The 19,284-nt window shown below is 44.4% G+C and overlaps 1 protein-coding gene and 1 long non-coding RNA gene across 8 annotated transcripts in view; one reads left to right on the top strand and one right to left on the bottom strand.

Moving 5' to 3' along the window:
- The window catches only part of ADAMTS9 (ADAM metallopeptidase with thrombospondin type 1 motif 9), a 91,333-nt gene that overhangs the window by 50,755 nt on the left and 21,294 nt on the right, over positions 1-19,284 (top strand). For 5 of the 6 annotated variants that reach the window (XM_068154279.1, XM_068154278.1, XM_068154281.1 and 2 more), the window contains exons 29-30: positions 12,758-12,925; positions 18,520-18,693. In XM_068154279.1, coding sequence (XP_068010380.1) covers positions 12,758-12,925; positions 18,520-18,693 — 342 coding nt within the window. The remainder of the gene's footprint in view (positions 1-12,757; positions 12,926-18,519; positions 18,694-19,284) is intronic. The other variant, XM_068154280.1, reaches the window with a different exon arrangement.
- On the bottom strand, positions 5,384-18,587 carry LOC137449120 (uncharacterized). Of its 2 annotated transcripts, XR_010989317.1 has the most exons (6): positions 18,501-18,587; positions 12,066-12,173; positions 11,266-11,693; positions 9,620-10,859; positions 9,378-9,513; positions 5,384-8,631 (listed from the first exon to the last, which is right to left on the bottom strand). It is a non-coding gene; the product is annotated as an uncharacterized lncRNA (long non-coding RNA). The 2 variants fall into 2 exon arrangements; XR_010989316.1 differs by having other exon boundaries at positions 9,620-11,693.

The raw sequence follows: 19,284 nt of genomic DNA, 5'->3' as shown, positions 1-19,284 counted from the left end.
AGAACCAAAGTTGTGGACTGAGTTGTGTTGCATTTGGTGTCTTTTACCATTCAGCCTCTTCACATCTGTTTAGGAGCAGGCTCCAGGGCTGTATCTGTTCCTCCATGTTGGGAATGCAGAGTGCAGTCCTCTGTTTTTGGTTGTGGGTTATTTTACTTTTCACCCAGGAAAAACTCCCTTGACTCTACTATATGTTACTAACCTTTGTGGGTTATCCTTGCTTGATCTTCTGGGAGCAGGCAAACAGGCAGAGGACAGGAGCATCCTGTCCTACTTGTGGCATCTCCTCCCAGCTGCCTTCAGGGCTCGCAGCCCCCTGCCTTCCCACAGGGAAAGGGGCTGCAAAGTTGAGCCCCAGTCATTTTCACAAAGTGACTTGATTTTTCAGTCGTATTACCAAGGTGTCCTTTGGCTCTGAGGGAGGTAGGGGACCCCTGAGCTGTTTGAAGACTGAAGTGTATCTATGGGGTCAACAGGGCTTCTTGTCCCTCCTGCAAAATACTCCACGTGTATGTCTACCTCGTGCTACTACTGTAGGTAGTAATGTCCAAATCTTTTTTCCTTAGTGTGGTATCACCTGGACTTGCTTTAGCTCTGTCATCGGTTGTGAACATCATCCTGTAGCTGTACATACTTCATCTGTTGTGATGGAGTGTCACTACCATATTTTTCTTGGTCACTTTTGAAACAAGAGTATAGTATTAGCTGAAACTTTTCAGCGGTATGGATTTATGTATTTATGTAAAAGTGTATTTATTTTTCCAATATTGTTATTTAATTTTATATAAATATTGCCTACATTTACAATGTTTAATGTTGATGTTGAACAGTGAAAATTAAAGACAAGTAGAATGTAATCATAAGTGAATTTGTATAATGATTTCCTGAGTCTTTTGCTAAGTTAAGAGCCTATACTTAGTTCTGGTAACTTTTGACTTGCTTTTCATTGCTTTGTTCTCCAACAGAACCTGTCATTCTCAATAATTAAACACAGTTAAAAGTGTATGAATTATGAAGTTTGAATAACTAATTTCTTACAAGCATCTGATTGGCTTGGCTTCGCTCAAGTTTCAGGGAAATTAGCACTATAAAATTACATACAAATTAAAGCAGAGAAAGTCTGAGGAGTCCAACCTCAGTCCTGAGGCAAAATTCCACTGGGATTTTATACAGTAAACAAGTGGTTTTTATCTGGCTGGTAAAATCCAGGTTTTAAAGAGATAATTAAATGAATAAACAGATTCTGTATGTAAATAATAATTTTATAACCAGAGACTGGTGAGATGCCTTGTCATCATAATGTATGTTCAAAGAGGACTAAGGGGAGGTGACACTTTTATTTCCTTGCTTATTTAAGAACATGTATATAAATGCTGCAGAACTGTACACCATGTGATAGGCCTGACCTTTTTATTAAAGTAATGTTTTAGAAAACATGCAGAGACTGCCACCAGGATACAGAGAGTGTTTGTTCTCTTCTGAATGCCTCATAGTATGAACACAGATCTCCACACATGCTCTCAAATGCAGAGAGGAAATCTTGCCGTGTTCTCCAGAACAAGGGAGATGTTCACAGAGAGCCTCACCCATTGCTTCACTTAAAACGTGAAGCTGAACCCACTTCTCTCTGAGCAGATCTGCTCCTTGCAATACTCTCTGTGAAGCTTTGAGTTTACCCTAATAGCCATCTGTATCCTGGTACAATTTATGAATAATGCTGGATTAACTTCTTGTGGGCTTCTCATTCTTTCTGACTTGTAAAAAGATGCTATCTCACAGAACCCTGTCCTGGTTCAGTCAGCTGGGTCATCCAGGCTCCACTGCACTGGGACAGTCATAATTTGACTTTGACCTGTGGAAAACGGGTGAGCAGGCTTTGGGGATTTGTGGTGTTTGTTGTTTGGTTGTGGGTTTTTGGTTTGTTTTTCTTTTTTTCCTACAAAGCAGTATAATTTTAAAAACAATCTGCTTTGTCAAGCACTTAGCACTCTTGAGTATCAGAGGTCCTAGCTGCTAACACCATGGTTGTATAGCTCTTAGTGCCTGTGAAATGGTGATGTGCTTTCCAGTTCTGTGGGGGAAAGAAATGCTGGTGCAGAAATGCTAGTGTCTTAGTCCTTGAGGGTCTTTGGTCTAACAATGAAGAATTGAAAGCTTAGCATAAAACAATATTAATTGACTGAGCTCCAAGTTTTGTTATTGTCAATGTGAATTCAGGTTTGGCTCAGGACAACATTGCTGTGTGGCCTTAGCTGGAAGCTGGTGGCATTGGCAGCTTTGCAGGGCTCTTTGGCTGCACACGAGGATGTCAGTGGTGGCAAAGGGGCTCTGGGCTCAGTGGGAAGTGGGAGAACTGCCCAGCCAACAGCCGTGTGAGGGAGCTGGCACTCAGGAATTTTAATCTTAAAATTGGTGTCAGTGGAAAGTTCAGGTTATTTGTATTTAATTCTGTCATAGTCCCAACACATTGTTTACAAAATGCCTTCCTCATGGAGCTAGCTGTAAACAGGCTGTGCAACAGCAATATTCTTCATGTCGTCGTGCCGATAATATTCTTAGCAGTCAGGATGTCAGCTCTGGCTAAGGCAGAAGTGATAACCAGGAGCAGATTTGGTTGCAAGTGTATATAACTCTGCTGTTTTCCTCCACTCTTCTGCAGTAAATGAATTTGCTGTGACAGCAGCATTATGGAGCTGCTATATGATTCTTTACACATGTTTTGCAATAACAAAGCCATCCTTGAAAATGAAGTGATAGACACACTGAACTTTCCAGGCACTCAGTGATTCATGTTGCTTCTTTTTTTGTCTTTCATTCATATGATGAGGGTTTAGGCTCTGAGACTGTGACAGCAAGTCTGTATTTCTCTGTAGTGCCAGGTATTATCAGAAATCTAATAAAAACAATCCTGCCCTGAGAGCCTGGGGAAGAAGGACAAATGTTGCTGCAGCAGAAGGCAGCTGTGCGCATGGTCCCAGCATCCGCAACCCAGGCAGGGGGATTTGCTGAGTGGCTTTCATGCCTTTAGAAAGCCAGGTAGAAATAGTTGCCTTAGTAAAGATTTAATAAAGCTGATCCAGGACAAAATGAGAACGTGGCCGTCTGTGGGTATCCCCAGCAATCCATCTGAAGCTGTCTCTATCTCAGAGCTGTTTACTGTATGCTTAGATTGGCCCACCAAAGCTGCTGTCCCTCTTGGGTTCCTGACCGCCTCCCCTTTAGGATCAGTCAGACCGACTGACTCCAAGGTCTGCCGGTTTCATGCACTGATGAAAGGCAAGAAGTTGTCTGCTTTGGTTCCCCAGTCAGAAAAAGGCCTCTGACAGTGCAGACCTCTTTGCTTTTGTTTTGAAAAAGCAAACCAGACCCCTTTCAGCCCTTCCCTGTACTCCCTGCTATGTGTCACCTGTCCAGAGCATCCCACTGCCAGTGCCTTGCTTCAATCATCTTCCACAACTGAATATCCCTGGGTGACAGCTGGGGAGGACACAGCCTTGCCAGTCATCTTACCATCCACATATTTGCTGCCTCATTCTCTTCTCAGAGCTTGTCCCAGAGGGTAAATGCAGATGAGGTGTTTGTTTGAAGAATTTTACCCTGTTGTTCCTCTGGGGCAGTGGTGATGGATGCTTCTGCAGCTCTTTCCTCAGTTCAGTGCCCACCGTCTCTGCCAAGGCTCAGAGCCACAGCTGGTGGTTCCAAGGCAGTTACAGATGGGTGAAACCAGTGGTACCCAGCTGGCTGGTAGAGGAACATCACTTTATTCCTCTCTTGCTACTCTAAAATCTCCAATTTTTGTTTTTCTTTCCATTTTTGTTGTTCACTTATCATCACCACACAGCTTTCATGGCCACTTCTGTTTCTTCTTAAATGAGAACTATATAGGTGGTGTTTTGCTATAGGTTCTCCTGTCTCATTTGTTACTGTTGATGCTCCATGAGCAGGAAGACAACCATCAAAGTCCCTACACTGCAGGTGAGGGACTACCCTGCAGCACTGTGTGCTTAGAACTGAGCCTGCATTTAGGTGCTTTGCTGAACTGACTTCTTGCAGGACTGATTTACTGCAACTTAATGCTCAGGTCTTGCAACTCACACACCCATTATGATCTGACCTGGTGATTAAATCTAGTGTCTTTTAGTCTAATGGAGAGATAAAAGAACTGGGCAGCAGCATCCCCTCTGTCCTTCCTAATCCATTGACTAAATGCCAGGAAAGTACCAGGGTAACAAGCTGCAGAGAGTGGTCAGTCTCATCTGCTCTCCTTTGGTAGCCTCTCCTCTTGCCACTGCAAGGACAGACATGAGCTAGACTAGTGGTTAGACTCAGGAAGAATATTTTCTTTTACCTTCCCTTCTCCCTGCCCCCATACGATGCATCTTTTTCCCAAGTTCCTTCCCAGTGTACCTTCCCACTCAGAGCATGTAACTCTGTTCTTATTCATAGATGTTTCTTGCCATGTATAGTCCAGCCCATGGTTCTGTCCTAATTTACTGTAAAATTACAGAGAAGTACAGTGGCTGTTTGGCTGTGTTTGGTGTGCCTCCCCTCTTACACCTCATCTCAGTTAGGTGGCCATTTTCTAGGCTGTGCACAGGTGGCCTGAACCTGAACAGCAAGTGGTGGGACCACTGTTCAGTAGTGTCTTTGTGTCACAGGTGGCCCATCCATGGCTGCTAGCCTCATAAAGTCTGCAGATTTCCTATACACACAGACATGCACAGTCTCACACAGAGAGGAGAAATAAAGCAATACATTAAAGGGCAATTGCTGGGAACATTTGTCTCCCAAAGCCCTGGCTTTCAGTGCAGAAATTGAAATAAGTGTTGGGCTGCAGGAGATGCATTAAAGCAGTAACATGCTTTCAAGGATGAGCTGTGAAGTCCAGCACTTCCAAGCAGATCCCCAAGCTGATCACTGAGAAGACTGCATGAGTTTTTGCCTATATTCCAGACTCCCACTGTACACCCCAAACTGCAATAATTGCTGTTTCTCACATCCTAGGGACTGTAGCATTTAGAAACAAGGCTGTATGATGATGAGGGACACCAAGCACAAAGACATTTACTATGTTTCTAACTTTCCCAGTGACTGATTTGTGCAGTCATTAAGGAGAAAGGATGTAGCCAGTCTTGTTCCAAAGGCACTTAATGCTCTGTTCATGTTTTACTTTTAACTAGCTCACAGGAGAGGCAAGTGAGCCAGCAGCACGGGTGAAAATCTGTCTGACGCCCAAGACCATACACAGGCTGACAGTGTTTGCTCCCTAGTGCATTGAGCCAAGCTTTTTCTTTACAAAACCTGAGAGAAAGAACCAGCCCCACACTCCTAGAACTGCCCCCCCCCCCCCCCCCCCCCATCTCCCCCTGGTGTGATGCACACCTGTGAAAAGGGGCAGGCCTTCCTCAGAGAGCTTTTTACTTTGTGTTTCACTCCGAGACAGGGAAATCCTGTTCTTGAGTGGGACTTCTAAATGACTTTATATTACAACTGTTCCCTAAAAATATGAAGTGTCAGCCTAGGCTGCTTGCTGCTTCAATTGCTACTCTCTTAAAAGAGCCACAGCATGGAAAATAGGCTTCATCAGTGCCTTCCACATTCTATTATATCAGCATCCTCAGGTAGCTCACACTTCTCCTCCTAATTTGAGGAAACACCATCTAATGCTTCACTCCCTGGAGAGACCTGCAGTGGCTGTTTGGGAGCCTTTGCTTGTTTGTTGTTTAAGTTGAATGGCATGGAGTGGAGCAGGGATACAGCTGTTAAGGTAGCTCTGTGTGTTCACAGTCCTGCTGATTTCTCTCCCTGGGGAAGTCTTTGTACAGAATGTAACAGCAGGCTGGGTAAAAGGGGCAGAGAACGTGCTACTTACTAGACAGACATCATAGAGCAGGAGATGCATGGCTTCTCCTGCTGCAGTTACCTGTTTTTCTTCCATATATCTTGTGAGATTTCCCAGCTTGGGGAAATTATTGTATTGACTTCAGTGCTCAGGGCCTTAAATCTTACAAGAATCAAAGAGCATCCTTTCCTGTGGGTAATATGTGCTGATGGAGGCACAGGCTCCAGACACACCAGCCTCTTCCCCCTGCTGCAGCAACACATCAAGTTGGACCCTTTACTTTGAGAAATTTTTCCTTTTCTTATCTCTCTTACAGGACACCATCTGAGGTCACTCACCAGTGTCTGCAGCTTGATTTGGCGGCAGGAAGGTGCAGGTTTAGCAAATCAGTTTATTTCTCCCTTTTGCAAATACTCTCTTGGGAAACTGCCTCAGCTGCAGAGCTGAGCACAGAGCAGCTGAAGGACAGCGACCCTGCATGTGCTGCAGAGCCAGGATGAGCCAGCACAGATGTTTCCCTCCCTTGTGCCTGGGGCAAGGAGCAAGGGAGACACTGGCAAATCCTGCTCTTCTTTACTTTGGAGGCTGCCCTCTGGCTCTGGGAGGGCTCCTCAAGACATTTCCACAGGGGTTCTGGACAGTGCTCACAAACATATTTGGACAACACACTGCAGAATCCCTAATGTTGATGTCATTTTTCAATACTCTCATTTCTGGGGAGTCAGCAGAGATTAGACAAAAGAAGGCTCAAAGCAGACCTTAAAACAAAGAGGTTGGAGCAAGGTAGAGGTTGGTCTCTTCTTCCAAGCAGCAGGCAACAGGACAAGAGGAAATGGCCTTAAGTTGCAGCAGGGGATATTTAGGTTGGATATTAGGAAAATTTTCCAAAAGTGTTGTTAAGCCCTGGAACAGGATGCCCAAGAAAGTTGTGGAGTCCCCATCCCTGGTGGGATTTAAAAGGCATGTAGATGTGTTGCTGAGGGACGTGGTTTAGTGGTGACTTGGCAACATTAGACTTATGGTTGAACTTGATGTTCTTAAAGGTCTTTTCTAACCAAAATGATTCTATGATTCTGAAGCCTCTTTCCAATTGCAGTGGAGTGTGCTGGTCTGTTTTGCTTAGGTCTCTCATCTAGGTGTCCTAACTTGAATGTAGAGACTACTCTTACCTTGTAAATATACAAAAACCAGATATATTTTCTGGCCTTGTCCCAGCTGAAATCACCATGACCACATGCTCTTGGAAGCTGTGTGTTAGGCTATGAACACCCTCTTGCAGATTTGCAGGAAACTGTCCAGCACAGCATGTTCCCACCCCATGGGCATGGACTTCTCACCATGCCAATGCAGCCAGGCCTGAGAGCAAACTAAAATAGATCAGCAGAAGGAAGTGTATCTCAAAGCAGCCACAAATACTTCCTAAATATCTTCTAAAATGCTGTAGCCACTGGAGAAACCATAGTGTGGAGCAGCACCCCTCGTTTAAGCCTGTTGCTTGTCTCACTGAAGCCAGGGAAGTTACCTGCTGAAATACTTTGCTGTCAGGAAGCTAATTTAGTTTGGATGCCACAGAGCCTCTGTTGCCAGAAAACATACAAAGGCTCAGGCATTTTAAGATTTCTAGTAAAGGTTCAGCTGCACAAGGATTGGTCCAGGCTTTTCTTGGTACTATCTGATGATGTCCTGTGTGCTTGAGAGGCTTCAGAGGTACTGAAGTCACACAGCTGTGATTTCAGCATCTGATAGCAGCAGTCTAAGTTATAGTAAGAGCTGATGTAGATTCAGTGTAACTGAAATGTAACTAGGAGGGTGCATGTTTAGGCTCTGCTCCTAGTTAGAGAAGCTTTCTGACATCCAGGAGCGCAGCCCCTCACAGGAGGGGATGTAAAGCATTGTAGGGCTCAGATTGTTGGAAAGGATGGATGAAAGCTTACTTATGAACACTTGCTTTACATATAGCTCTTGATGTGTGGAAATCTAAACCTACAAGGATTTATTTTAATTTCCTCCCAGAAGTTGCTCCTGGCAGAATCTGATAAGGCCATTTTTAGTCTAATTCTTCCCAGCCCCCAGCCCTGCCCTCTGTGAGCTATCAGAGCATACCTATCTTTGGGAATTCATTTGGCAATCGCTGCAGCTTGCATTCATTATCTCAAGTACCTCCCAAATCGTTAGCTGATGCATGTGAGGCCTGGAAAAGTGGTCTGACAGCATTTTCTGAAACTTATCACTTTTGGGGTGGAATGTCCCCAGGTTCTTGCTGATGGGTTGTGTTTCTGCCCCATCTTGAACTGCCACTTCAATGCACAAAGTTAGTAACTGGAGCCACTCCATTTCTTCTCAACTGCTCTGCAGCTTTCTTTTCACCGAGATTTGCTCATTTGTGCCCAGGGTTGTGGAGTCCTTTCAGTGCCAGACCCAGCTCACTCCCAGCCTTCAGCCTGGCAGCAACACAGCTGCGGCATGAGTTCCCAGTGAGGAAGATCAGGTCATATTCTGCCACAGGAGGTGGGTAAGAGCCTGGGCCCCACCAGCCAAAAATTTACCAAAGTTTGAAAAAAGTTTTATGGTATATCTGCTTTGCTTTGGTTTGCTTTGGTTTGGTTTGGATTTTTTTGCTGTGATCAGCCTGGTGAATCAAGCAGCAGCCTTTCTGTTGTAAAGATATCTTAGTGAACAGGATGTACCCTCATCTTCCAAAACATTGCTGTAGGAACTGCAGCAAGGGTTAGTTTAAAGCGATTTGCATGTGCTTGGTGAAACAGAATGATCTTCATCATTCCTGAACTCTGAAACAGAAAACAAAGTTTATGTGGAAACAAAAACACAGGCTTGCCATGGCTGTTGGAGCAGAGCAGTACACTGCAGGAGACATTTAGCATCATGTTCTGACCTTTCTGGAAAGAGTTGATATGAAAATATTTTGTCATATTTATTTAAACTTTTTTCTTGCATTTACTGAAACTAGGCAGCATATTTATTTGAAAGAAAAAAAAATCACCAGTGTGCCAATCCCTGGTTCTTGGCATGTATAACAAAACTAATCATGCAATAGACATAAACCTCTTAAATCTGGGCTCAAATGCTTTGATGCTAATGCTCTTAGGAAAGTCCTTTTGTTCTTATTCTCCATATAGAGCACCAGGTGTGACTGTGGTGGTTTTAGGACATAATAAAGACGCTAACGAGAGGAAGGTCTACTGGAGTCTTCAGTGTAATGGCTCTGGCTGATTTTTTGAAACAGTATTTCTTTATTATTTTATGTGCTGCAATCATCTCAGATACTTCTTTTTTTTTTTTAAAGAAACAACAGAGTGTGTTGTTTTCACACCATCCTCCATGCCTAGCTATCCTCACAGCTTTGCCCAGGGATGCTGTTTGCTGCCATGCCTCAACCACAGGCTGGAAGCAGCATTTCAGAGCAATTTCTTCCCACACTTGCATGGAGGAGGAGGCAGGTTGACCCTGGGCATGCCCAAGTGCATGTGATCCTCAACTCTAGAAAGCTGGTTAGTGAAAAAGGTCAATACAGTACCTTGGCTACACCTTCAGGGCTGGATCCAGAGGTAATTAAAACCTGTAAAAGTCTTTCTGTGAGTGCAAAGAGCCTTGGATGAGGTTGCTGTTCCACAGAGTGCCAGCTCTCCATCTCCAGTACCTGGACTGAATTTCTGCAAAGGGTGTAAGACAGGAAGAAAGAAAACAAAAGAGTAATATGAAAGGAGTGGGTTTATCTGTCCTATTCAAATGTTTAAAGAAGACAAGGTCAAAGCTTACCTCAATGTGGCACTGTTATTGATAGATTCTGTAGACAGGTGACAGTGTTTGCAGTGAGGAAGAGTCCTGGTAATGAAATGCAAAGTTTCTCCAGCATCCAAAACAAATAATGAGGCTGATGGCAGTAGCTAGATGCTTCCCTAAGTCACATTATAGAATGGTCTGGGTTGGAAGGGACCTCCGAAGGTCATCTAGTCCAACCCACTCTGCTGTAAGCAGGGGTTTACTCAACTAGATCAGGTTGCCCAGAGCCCTGCCTGAGCTTCCAGGGTTGGGCCCCCAACCACCTCTCCAGGCAACCTATTTCAGTGTTCCACTATGCTCATGGTAAAGAACCTGTTCCTAACATCCATTATATTGAAGTGAAGCCCACTATTGAATAATTTTTCTGTATATGGGTCACATATGCTTAAAATCTATGTGCTAAATAAAAGTTGGAAATACCTGAGATGAATTAGAAGGCAGCTATGAAGTGGACTCTTTGCAAAGGATTTTGCAGTCTCTGGTACTTGGCTACATTAGATTATTCAACCTCTCTTTTCTGTCAGTGCAAATGAGATCATAACTCACACAAGCATGAAAGCAAACAGGAGGTTTAGATCTAAAAATGCACAGCTGCCTAACTTTGATTTATATTAAAGACAGGCAGAGAAATGATTAATTCCATCATCTTGGGAATTACACTTAAGTATTAACAAAATTAAGCAAATTATGCCTTAACCTCTGAGTGCAGCAAGGTAGGCATGAAGTCTTGTGTTTGATCACGGGATGGCAAAGATAAACGTCAGGATCAGGCTCCATGCCAAAGTTAAGCTGTTTGTAGAATGAGGATAAAAACTTGGGAAATTACTAGCTCGATATTATTCATGAGATCCAGTATTTATCAACCAACTTCAGGTGCCCAGAAAGATCTTTGCATAGTTGCACAATGCAAGCATTCTTCCTTTAGAATAAGTAGTGGCTCCAATGGATTTTTCAATCAGAGAAAAGATGGGCTAGGCTGTTCTGTCTCAGTATGTGAGGCAAGAGAGGGTCCACGTCAAGTCTGTGAATTAACTCTTTAGCTTTGTCTGTCTCAGCAAAGTGGCATCAAGCTGCATGTAGACTGCTTACTGAGAAGCACTTGGATTTTTGCTGAAGTATCAGTGTTGGTGTTTGGTCCAGAGACAGAAAGTATTAGAAGTTTACAACTGGGTTTGGTAGGATTTGACATTTCCTTCTTGCTGTTTACATTTGTTGCCTGAAGAGGGATAGAGAGAGAATGAAAAATAGAACTTCTGATAAAATTTGAAGGCTTATAAAACTACGATAACATTAACCCAGTCTTCTGTTAATGCTCAAGGAAAATGTGAAGTTTATGAATCTAGGTAACTCATGAAAGTTGTGTCTTTGAACAAGGGACAGCATTTTCTCTGTTTCTCAATGCAAGCCTGAATGATGCTCATTGGGGGTTTTGGCCTGTCTTGGAACTAGAGCTTGGCTGAGAACGCAGCAGCAATCAGTCCTACTGCAGGCTGGTCTGGCTTCCTTACCTTCGCATCCCCAGGTCCCCGGAAGCCTACAGGAAGCTTGAGGGGAGTATAGAAGGGCAGAGAAGCAACATTAATGACCCTTAAACTCTATTGATTGTGAAGGAAAACAGATACCATTTGCCATCCTGTAAGGATCTTGCAGCAGGAAAACAGCCTTTTTTACATCACTTATGCAAGCTTTTCAGCAGTATGTCTGATCCTATGGGTTACATCCATTTGTCTCCTTGGTGGTGTGACCTTTTCCATTTCGGAGCAATCTAGTGCTCCCTTCCTAGTTCTTTGTGTACCTGTTAGCACAATAGGGGCTGAATGAGTTGGAAGTAATTTAAAATAATCACAAGTGCCAATATATATAACAATTTCTGTTCTCCTGGTTCTTCCAGAGCTGCTACGTATATCAGTCGCAGGTTTTGGGCTTTCAAATTTACTCATTGACTGGGAAGATCTTGGGAAGACCTTGGGCTCTTAGTTCTTATGGAATGTTCTGGTGGAGTGGCTCCAAAGCAAAGAAAGAAGCTTCATCTCTGCATGTTTGCTGCATTCTGAAAAGAAATCAGAACATTTTATGTTTAGAGATGGTTGGACTACTGTGTTTGTGCTTAAGGATTAAACCAGGATGCTTGTGATATAGCATGTAATGACTTGCATAACACGTAATGAAGAAATTGAAGCTGAGTCTCTAGGTGCATCATGCTGAGTAAGAGGCTTGTTCTACATGAAACTGTCATATTAAATTCTTGTCCTGATTCCAGACCCCTTTGATTCCTAAATCTTTTGGAGGAGACTAATCTGAAATCAAAGTGAAGTTGGTTGGGGTTTGCATGCCAGAAGTGGTCACATTTGAAAAAGTTCAGTGAACCTGCAGAGGGAGGTTGAAATTAGTTGCTTCACTACAAAGCTTACAGCTAACATACCTGCTGACTTGCTTTTTGCTTTGATTCTTCAGGCTCTGCCTTCTTGCCACCTTCTGAGTTGTTTTCAAAATGCATAAATCTTAAGGATGAGCATGTCCTGGTTTCAGTCTGTTTGGTAAAAATAGTAAATCAGTCTACAGTGGTAAAACAAACACAAGGTTTAACACCAAGGACATGGAAAGTCTGCATTTTTCTCTTCTGCCCTGTCCTTTGTGCAGTTATTTCCCTCTGTGAAGGTGTATATCACAATTTATTCTCCTGATTTGCCAACATTTGACCTCCCTTTGTACCAAGGTAAATGGAAATGGTTCCTTTCAAGTTGTTCTAAGTAGATACTGAGGGCTTCTGCCTTGATCCCTGTAAGATGACTCTGCTCCTTTGAAACCACTGGAGCAATGCCAGGAACCCAGCCTGTTACCCCTGCTGAATGTCAGCTGCTTTCTCTAATTCGGTGTTGGCATTTTGGGGGCATTAACCAAGAATATCATGCAACATTAAGTGCCAGTGGGAGCATTTCCAGTGGTTGAATTCTGCCCTTCCATATCCCCCTCAAGTTTTGTGTAGGTTTCTGAGAACTGGGGCTGTGCTTCTTGGTCCAGTTAAAAGAAGATGCCCTGGGTAGCCCTGGCCCCTGTATAAGTATGTAGATGGCCCTTGGTGAAAGCTGATCTGTTGTTACTTTACATTTACAGTGTTCTGTCTCCTGTGGAAGGGGCCAAAAGCACCGCAATGTATACTGTTTGTCAAAGGAAGGGAGGCATGTAGAAGAAGATTATTGCAAGCATCTTGCTAAGCCCAACATGCAAAAGAAATGCAGAGGGGGCAGATGTCCGAAGTGGAAAGCAGGAGATTGGGGACAGGTGAGATGTGTTATATACCCTTTTGCTCCCTTTAATATTCTTCCTCCATCAAGTTGGTTAGAAGCTGGTTTTCCCATCACTCTTAGTGTTACTTGAGTTTTTCAAGAGTAATAGTTTTGGGCCAGATCCTCAGGTGGTCTGAAACAGTGTAGCTTCATGGAGAGCAATGGAGCACCACTGATTTGTGTCAGCTGAAAACATGGCAGCTTGCTTTTAGTGCCTATCTGAAAGCAAATTCCTTGTTGCTAGAAGAGGCATTAGTATAGAATATTAAAGAGGATCTATTGTTTGTTGATGTTTTTGATATTGTTATTATTTAACTATGTCACATCCCAAGCAAAATCTCCCTTAGTTTTGAGAAATCTGGAATTAATTTTATTACCAGCTTCCCGGGAAAGCCTAAAGAACAATCAGAGCTGTTCATTAGGAATTGTTTTCACTGCCTTTTGTTTCTTAACAAGCTCATCACTTGATTTGGCTTCATTAAAAAGTCAGACACTGATACATAGGCTGCTAGAAATGTGAAAGTGCTTGGAGTTACTAAGCATCTTCTCTGCTGAAAGCATACCTTGTTCTCCTGAAAACAATGCCTTTGCCATCACCTTGAATTTCCCACATCACAGCTTCTAATCTTTTTACTTTACCTCATTAGTGTGCTAATCAGCAGAATTATAGAAAATCCCAGACTAAATGAACTATTAACTGCTAAAACCTCATGTTCTTTTAGGAGCTGTTTCCCAAATAAAGGTACAAAGCACCAATTCTCACTGTTTGCAAGTTCCTTGAAAGATAAAACCTTAACATCTTTACAGGCACACATGCACATATTGGGACTATGACAGCATACCGTTGTTTAATGTCAACTGTTCCAAAAGACAACAAACCCACTGATGTTCTGTGGTTGTTTACAGACTTGTTCAGGTTGGTTTAATGCTTACCTTTCAATTCAGAGGGTAGGAATATTTGCCATTGTGTGTATCAGGGGCTAAGCGTATTCATCATGGAGGTTCAGTCACTGATCTCTGGGTCCTTTACCCAAAGTATGGCTGGGAGCATGCTGTGAAATGCTCAGTACTGCACCCATATTGGAAATTAAGTCAATGTTATTGCTTTTATTACCTGCAGGACTCAAACCTCAATTTTATAGAGGAAGCTAGACTGAAATGTGAGGCCGTTAGACAATCTTGTCATATTCAATTTGCACCTTATTTAAAGTGACTGCTCCTGAAGGCAATTTTTTACAGCTAATAATTGTAAATATAATAATGTAATGGTCTGTTGATTGTGGTGAAATACACTAATGCTAATTGATAAAAGTGTGGGGTTTTTTTAATTCCCAACATTCCACTGCATGATGGGAGTTAATTTTGTCCAAGTGGAGAAAGAAACCCAAGTTAATAGGAGGATGAAATAATTTATGGCCTGAGGTAATCTCTTGTGACTAGGCAATTAAGGAATATTTGTATGCTAATGATACAGCTAAGAATAGGCAGAGCATTTCCAGGGGTAGTTCTTCACATGCTGTATAGGCTCAGCCAGCCAACATCTTGCTTGGGGAGGGGGAAAGGGAAGGGGGGGGGTGTAGAAACACTCATTCTGCAACATCAAACTGGGCTTTTTAAAGACACATGAAATGCTGTGACGTTGCTTCTTTCACTCCTGCTGGCAGCGTTTCTTTGCTTCCAGCAGATGAAGAGTTGGGCTGTCAGGTGTTTGGAGCAGAGGCTGGGGCTGTCCCTGTGAGAGATGTGCAGGGACTGGCATGGCTTTGCAAAAGATTGAACATCTCAGAGCCGTGGTGGGTTTAGGTGCAGAGCTCCTCACTACGGCCGTAAAACAAGCAGGAGTTTGGCACTCTGAATACCCAGTAGACCAGGATCTAAATGAATGCAGAAACTCCGTCTCACCTTGCCCATCTCCAATGCCACTGCTGAAAATAGGAGCCATGGTCGCTTTTCACTTAGATCTTATCAAAAAAAGCTTTCTGAAGGTCTAATTGGCTTCAAAAGATAATCCCAAAGCTGAGCTGATGTGAGCTGGCTGCCTTTTGTAAACCAGCAAATCTGCGTGAAAAATAAGGCAAGGTCTTCCCCTCAAAGAGTATCCTCCTTGTAGTCATAGAATCAATAAGGTTGAAAAAGACCTCAAAGATCATCAAATCCAACCTGTCACCCAACACCTCATGACAACTAAACCATGGCACCAAGTGCCACGTCCAATCCCCTCTTGAACACCTCCAGGGACAGTGATTCCACCACCTCCCTGAGCAGCCCATTCTAACGGCTAACAACTCTCTCTGTGAAGAACTTTCTCCTCACCTCCAGCCTAAACTTCCCCTGGCACAGTTTGAGTCTGTGTCCTCTTGTTCTGGTGCTGATTGCCTGGGAGAAGAGGCCAACCCCCTCCTGGCTGCAACCTCCCTTCAGGTCATTGTAGAGAGCAATAAGGTCTCCCCTGAGCCTCCTCTTCTCCAGGCTAAACAATCCCAACTCCCTCAGCCTCTCCTCATAGGGCTTGTGCTCGAGGCCTCTCCCCAGCCTCCTTGCCCTTCTCTGGACACATTCAAGAGTCTCAATGTCCTTCTTAAACTGAGGGGCCCAGAACTGGACACATGCATGCACAGGACCTGTTGCATGTGCCTTTGGGGATTTTTTCCTTTTCTTTTGGAAAAAAGAATGATTGAAAAAAATCAAAATTGAACAATACAGGAATGGTTAAACATGAATCCCAGCTGGCTAAACTGGTGCTCCACTCCCAGGTTATTTCTCTCTGGATGTTTTGTATTCACAGGTTTGGTAATTCTTTTCTAGATTGTTATGAATTCACTTTCCTGCAGCAAAGCTTTTTTAATGTAGCCAGGATAATCAGAAGGGAAGGGAAAAAGGCTTTATCTGAGTTTGAAATGTGCCTGTGTCTGCACTGAAATGTCAAATTTAATGTGTTTGCATCTCCTAAGTGGTATCAATTATGACCATTTACTTTTCACTTAGCAAAAATACCAATATTTATTCTACTGACTTGTATTTACATATTTCAGCTATAGGCTGAAACTCAACCCTGTCTAAAAACACAGGCAGAGCACCAGGTAGAGCTTCTCCACAGCTGAGCTGGCACTGGTAGTTTGGTGATTGACTTTCTCAGTGGAGAAAGGAGCACACGTGGCAAAAGGTGTAGCCTCTGTAGGAAGGACAAGCAGGCTGCCTGGCTTGTGACATTCCATAGGGGAATATACAAGTACAGTACAAGTTAGCTGCTCCCAAACTGGCTATCTTCTGGCAGTGTCAGTTAGCTGTGTTTCCCCAAGGTAGACACAGGTTGGCTGACCAGCTTTATGGATTAAAATAGCCAGGATGAAAATGATGTAAACCCCCACCTTTTATTGCTTCTGTAATAGAGTGTAACGGTGGTATTTTGTAGTCATAAATCTAGCCAGAGCTAGCTGCAGCACAGGCAGCAGAGGGAAGCACCCTGCAGAGGGAGATGCCTGGATCTGATGGGAACTCTCCCCTGGCCCCAGTTCACCAACTTTTGCCCAAGCCTGGTGCACAGTTGCTCTTCCTTGGCTGGGCCCTCTGCTCCAGCAGCAGCAATACCCTGGTGTGGCTGGGTCAGCCCCACCACAGCCCTCCTCTGGCCCCAGGACTAGGCTCACCTGCATCTTCACCTTCTTGTGCCAGAGCCACATTAGTATTCCCTTATCCCTCTTCCATTCTCCCATGTTGTGGTTGGATGGCACTGTGGCTGCACTGGGTATCTGGCCAGCAATTGCACTTAGGAAGCCTGTTTAGCTAAGCAAAGCCTTTCCTGTGTGCACTATTGCAATTAGCCCAAGGAAAAGCCCTTTGCTTGCTTGCTCACAATGGGTTTCTGATCTCTTCCAAGGGATGGTCTGGGACATAGCAACGTGACCTGAGGTCCTAGGGTCTCTCACTCCCCCACTATGAGTCCTCCCACCAGTTCGGCCAGGATGCAGGATTTATCCTTGTGGGCTTACAGGGGGGCAAATTTTCACCCCAGGCACACAGTGAAATGAGTCTACAGCTTTGTCTGGTGCCCTGTTTTGCCCTGCACAGCCGCAGCTCATCCTCCCTCTCCCCAAACCCACTCTGCCCATGTGTCACACCAGCCCTTTGAGAAGGAGCCTCAGCGTGCCTTGCTCTGCCTTATCATAACACACCCAGGCATGTGCTTTTTAGATGCATAATAAATATAACCCAAAAGGCAGTTTAGAGCATGGTATACTTCCTGCTGTATGTGTTTCTCCAAGTTTGTGGCCATTACTCAGTTTAACTATCCCCTATGGAACGCATAGGACAAACAGCACCGTTAGTCTCAGCAAGGCAGCACAGCACCATATGGGAAACATTTGCATCACAAGTGACAGAAATGTCACTGCTGCTTTAAAAAGTTACACAAATAAACTACCCCCCCCTTCCCCTTCCCCCTGCCCCCTTCTTACAAATATCTGGAGCCAGGCAAATATTTACAGTCAGCTTTTCTTTCGTCCTTTATGGGGCATTCAGATAGTAAAGCAAACGGAGCTTTACAGAGGAATTCTCTGCAGAGGAGACAATAGGCTGTGTTTAACTCCCTGCCTCAAAGAAGGCTCAGTTTTTATGGGTATTGTAACAACAAGCTGTAAACTTGTTTCCTTAGTTCCTGAAGTATTAATAAGGTTGCTTACATTCTTAATTCAGCAACCAGCTAATTGCAATATCTATGTTTTAAAAGCATGCCTTTGATTTTTACATGCTTTCTTCTATAAGTGCAAATTCTCTTTATTTCACATCTCTACAGTATACTTTATATGGCATCCTTTAAGATCTAGCCAGGGAGAATCCATACCAGAGGGACATTAAGTACTGCTAAAACACTTCAGTGTGCAGTCACAGTGCGAAAAAAAAAGGCAAGCTGTTGAAAGCCTTGGAGTGTAGATAATAATTTGGAGATGTTTGAGAAGCAGAGAAATTCAGGCTGTGCCTAGGAGTGGGGAGAAATGTGCTCACAGTGTGATGAAGGAAATGCAGTTATTGTAAAAATTTCTTTCCACAAGCTAAGAGTATGCCCTAGTTTGTGGCCATGTGCATGGTTAGATGCATGCTGAGAGAAATCCCAACTGTATCTCATACCTTTTACCTCTCTAGTGCTACAGACTTTCTTCTGTCTACTTTGGGCTCGCTTTCCATTAAAGTCCGCTCCAGTGACACCTGTGGAGTTTGATGTATTTTGAACTATTACTTTTTTGGAGCCAACTGCCTGAGAAGTAATACTCAGACCCTCACCACCTCTGCTTTGTTGTGATGGGGTAGAGGTGCTGCTAAACCCAGAGGGTTTTGCAAGAAAAATCCTGGCTGGGAAATCTTGATCCCACTGAAGCCAACAGCAAAATTCCCACTCTGCTTCAGCAGAGCAGGGATTTCAGCCTCTCTGCTCTACCTACCCAAAATTTTTCCCTCCTCCAATCAGGAACTTTAAGTGCTGGCATTATGAGCGTTGCCATCAGTGCTGTGGAGCCCAGAGCAGAGGGTGAGCCCCGAGGTATTACCGTGGCGGAGAGATGGGGATTGCCACTCACCTTTTGTCCTTTTCTCCAGTGCTCCGTGTCCTGCGGCCGGGGTGTCCAGCACCGTGTTGTGCAGTGCCACAGCGGCACCCCGAAGGCAGCCGAAGAGGCAGAATGCGACCCGGCCTTCCGGCCCCCTCCGCAGCGGGACTGCCACCTCCCCGAGTGCCCCACGCACCACTGGGCAGCCGGCGAATGGCAGGCGGTAAGCGGGATCGCCCCCTCAGCCCTTCCCCAGGGTCACGTCACCTGTGCTCTCAAGCGTGCAGTACAGGATGATGCTGGAGATCAGTGAGGCCAGGAAGCACTGCTGGAGGGCTGGGATTTGGGGACTGCAACATGGGCTTTCCAAAAACACAAGCAGAGGAAGCGCTCATGTGTGCTGGCTGGAAGGGGAAGCTGAGAAACACCTCAGTAGGGTTAATTTATTGCTTTGTGCCGCTCTGTGTTTGGCTGAGACCTATGCAAATAATGAGCAGGTTTAGGGTAGGGCGGATTTGGGTCTGTTCCCGGAGGCTGAGCCCTGCCAAGCTGCACCAGCAGCCTGAGGATTGGAAGGAATGAGGGAACATTGGTAATTCTCACTCTCCTGCTCCGTTACCCCAGCTCTTTCTGACAGCTGTCTCCTTTTTCCAAGCTCCCAGTCTGTGTTTTTCTGTCAAGGCATGAGCAGTGCTGAGGTGAGGTCTCCCACAGGGGATGGTGCTTTTTTGAGTGAGCGGGATCAGTCCCTAGCAAAACCAGCCACTTAGGCGGGAGCAAAGGGTAAAGCTGCTGCTCTGATAGCTTGGGAAGC

The sequence above is a fragment of the Melanerpes formicivorus genome, unplaced genomic scaffold (assembly GCF_026170545.1).
Source record: "Melanerpes formicivorus ecotype bairdi unplaced genomic scaffold, bMelFor1.0.p_v2 SCAF_28, whole genome shotgun sequence".
NCBI classification, from domain to species: Eukaryota; Metazoa; Chordata; class Aves; order Piciformes; family Picidae; genus Melanerpes; species Melanerpes formicivorus.
This window is presented reverse-complemented; position numbering and strand designations above follow the sequence as displayed.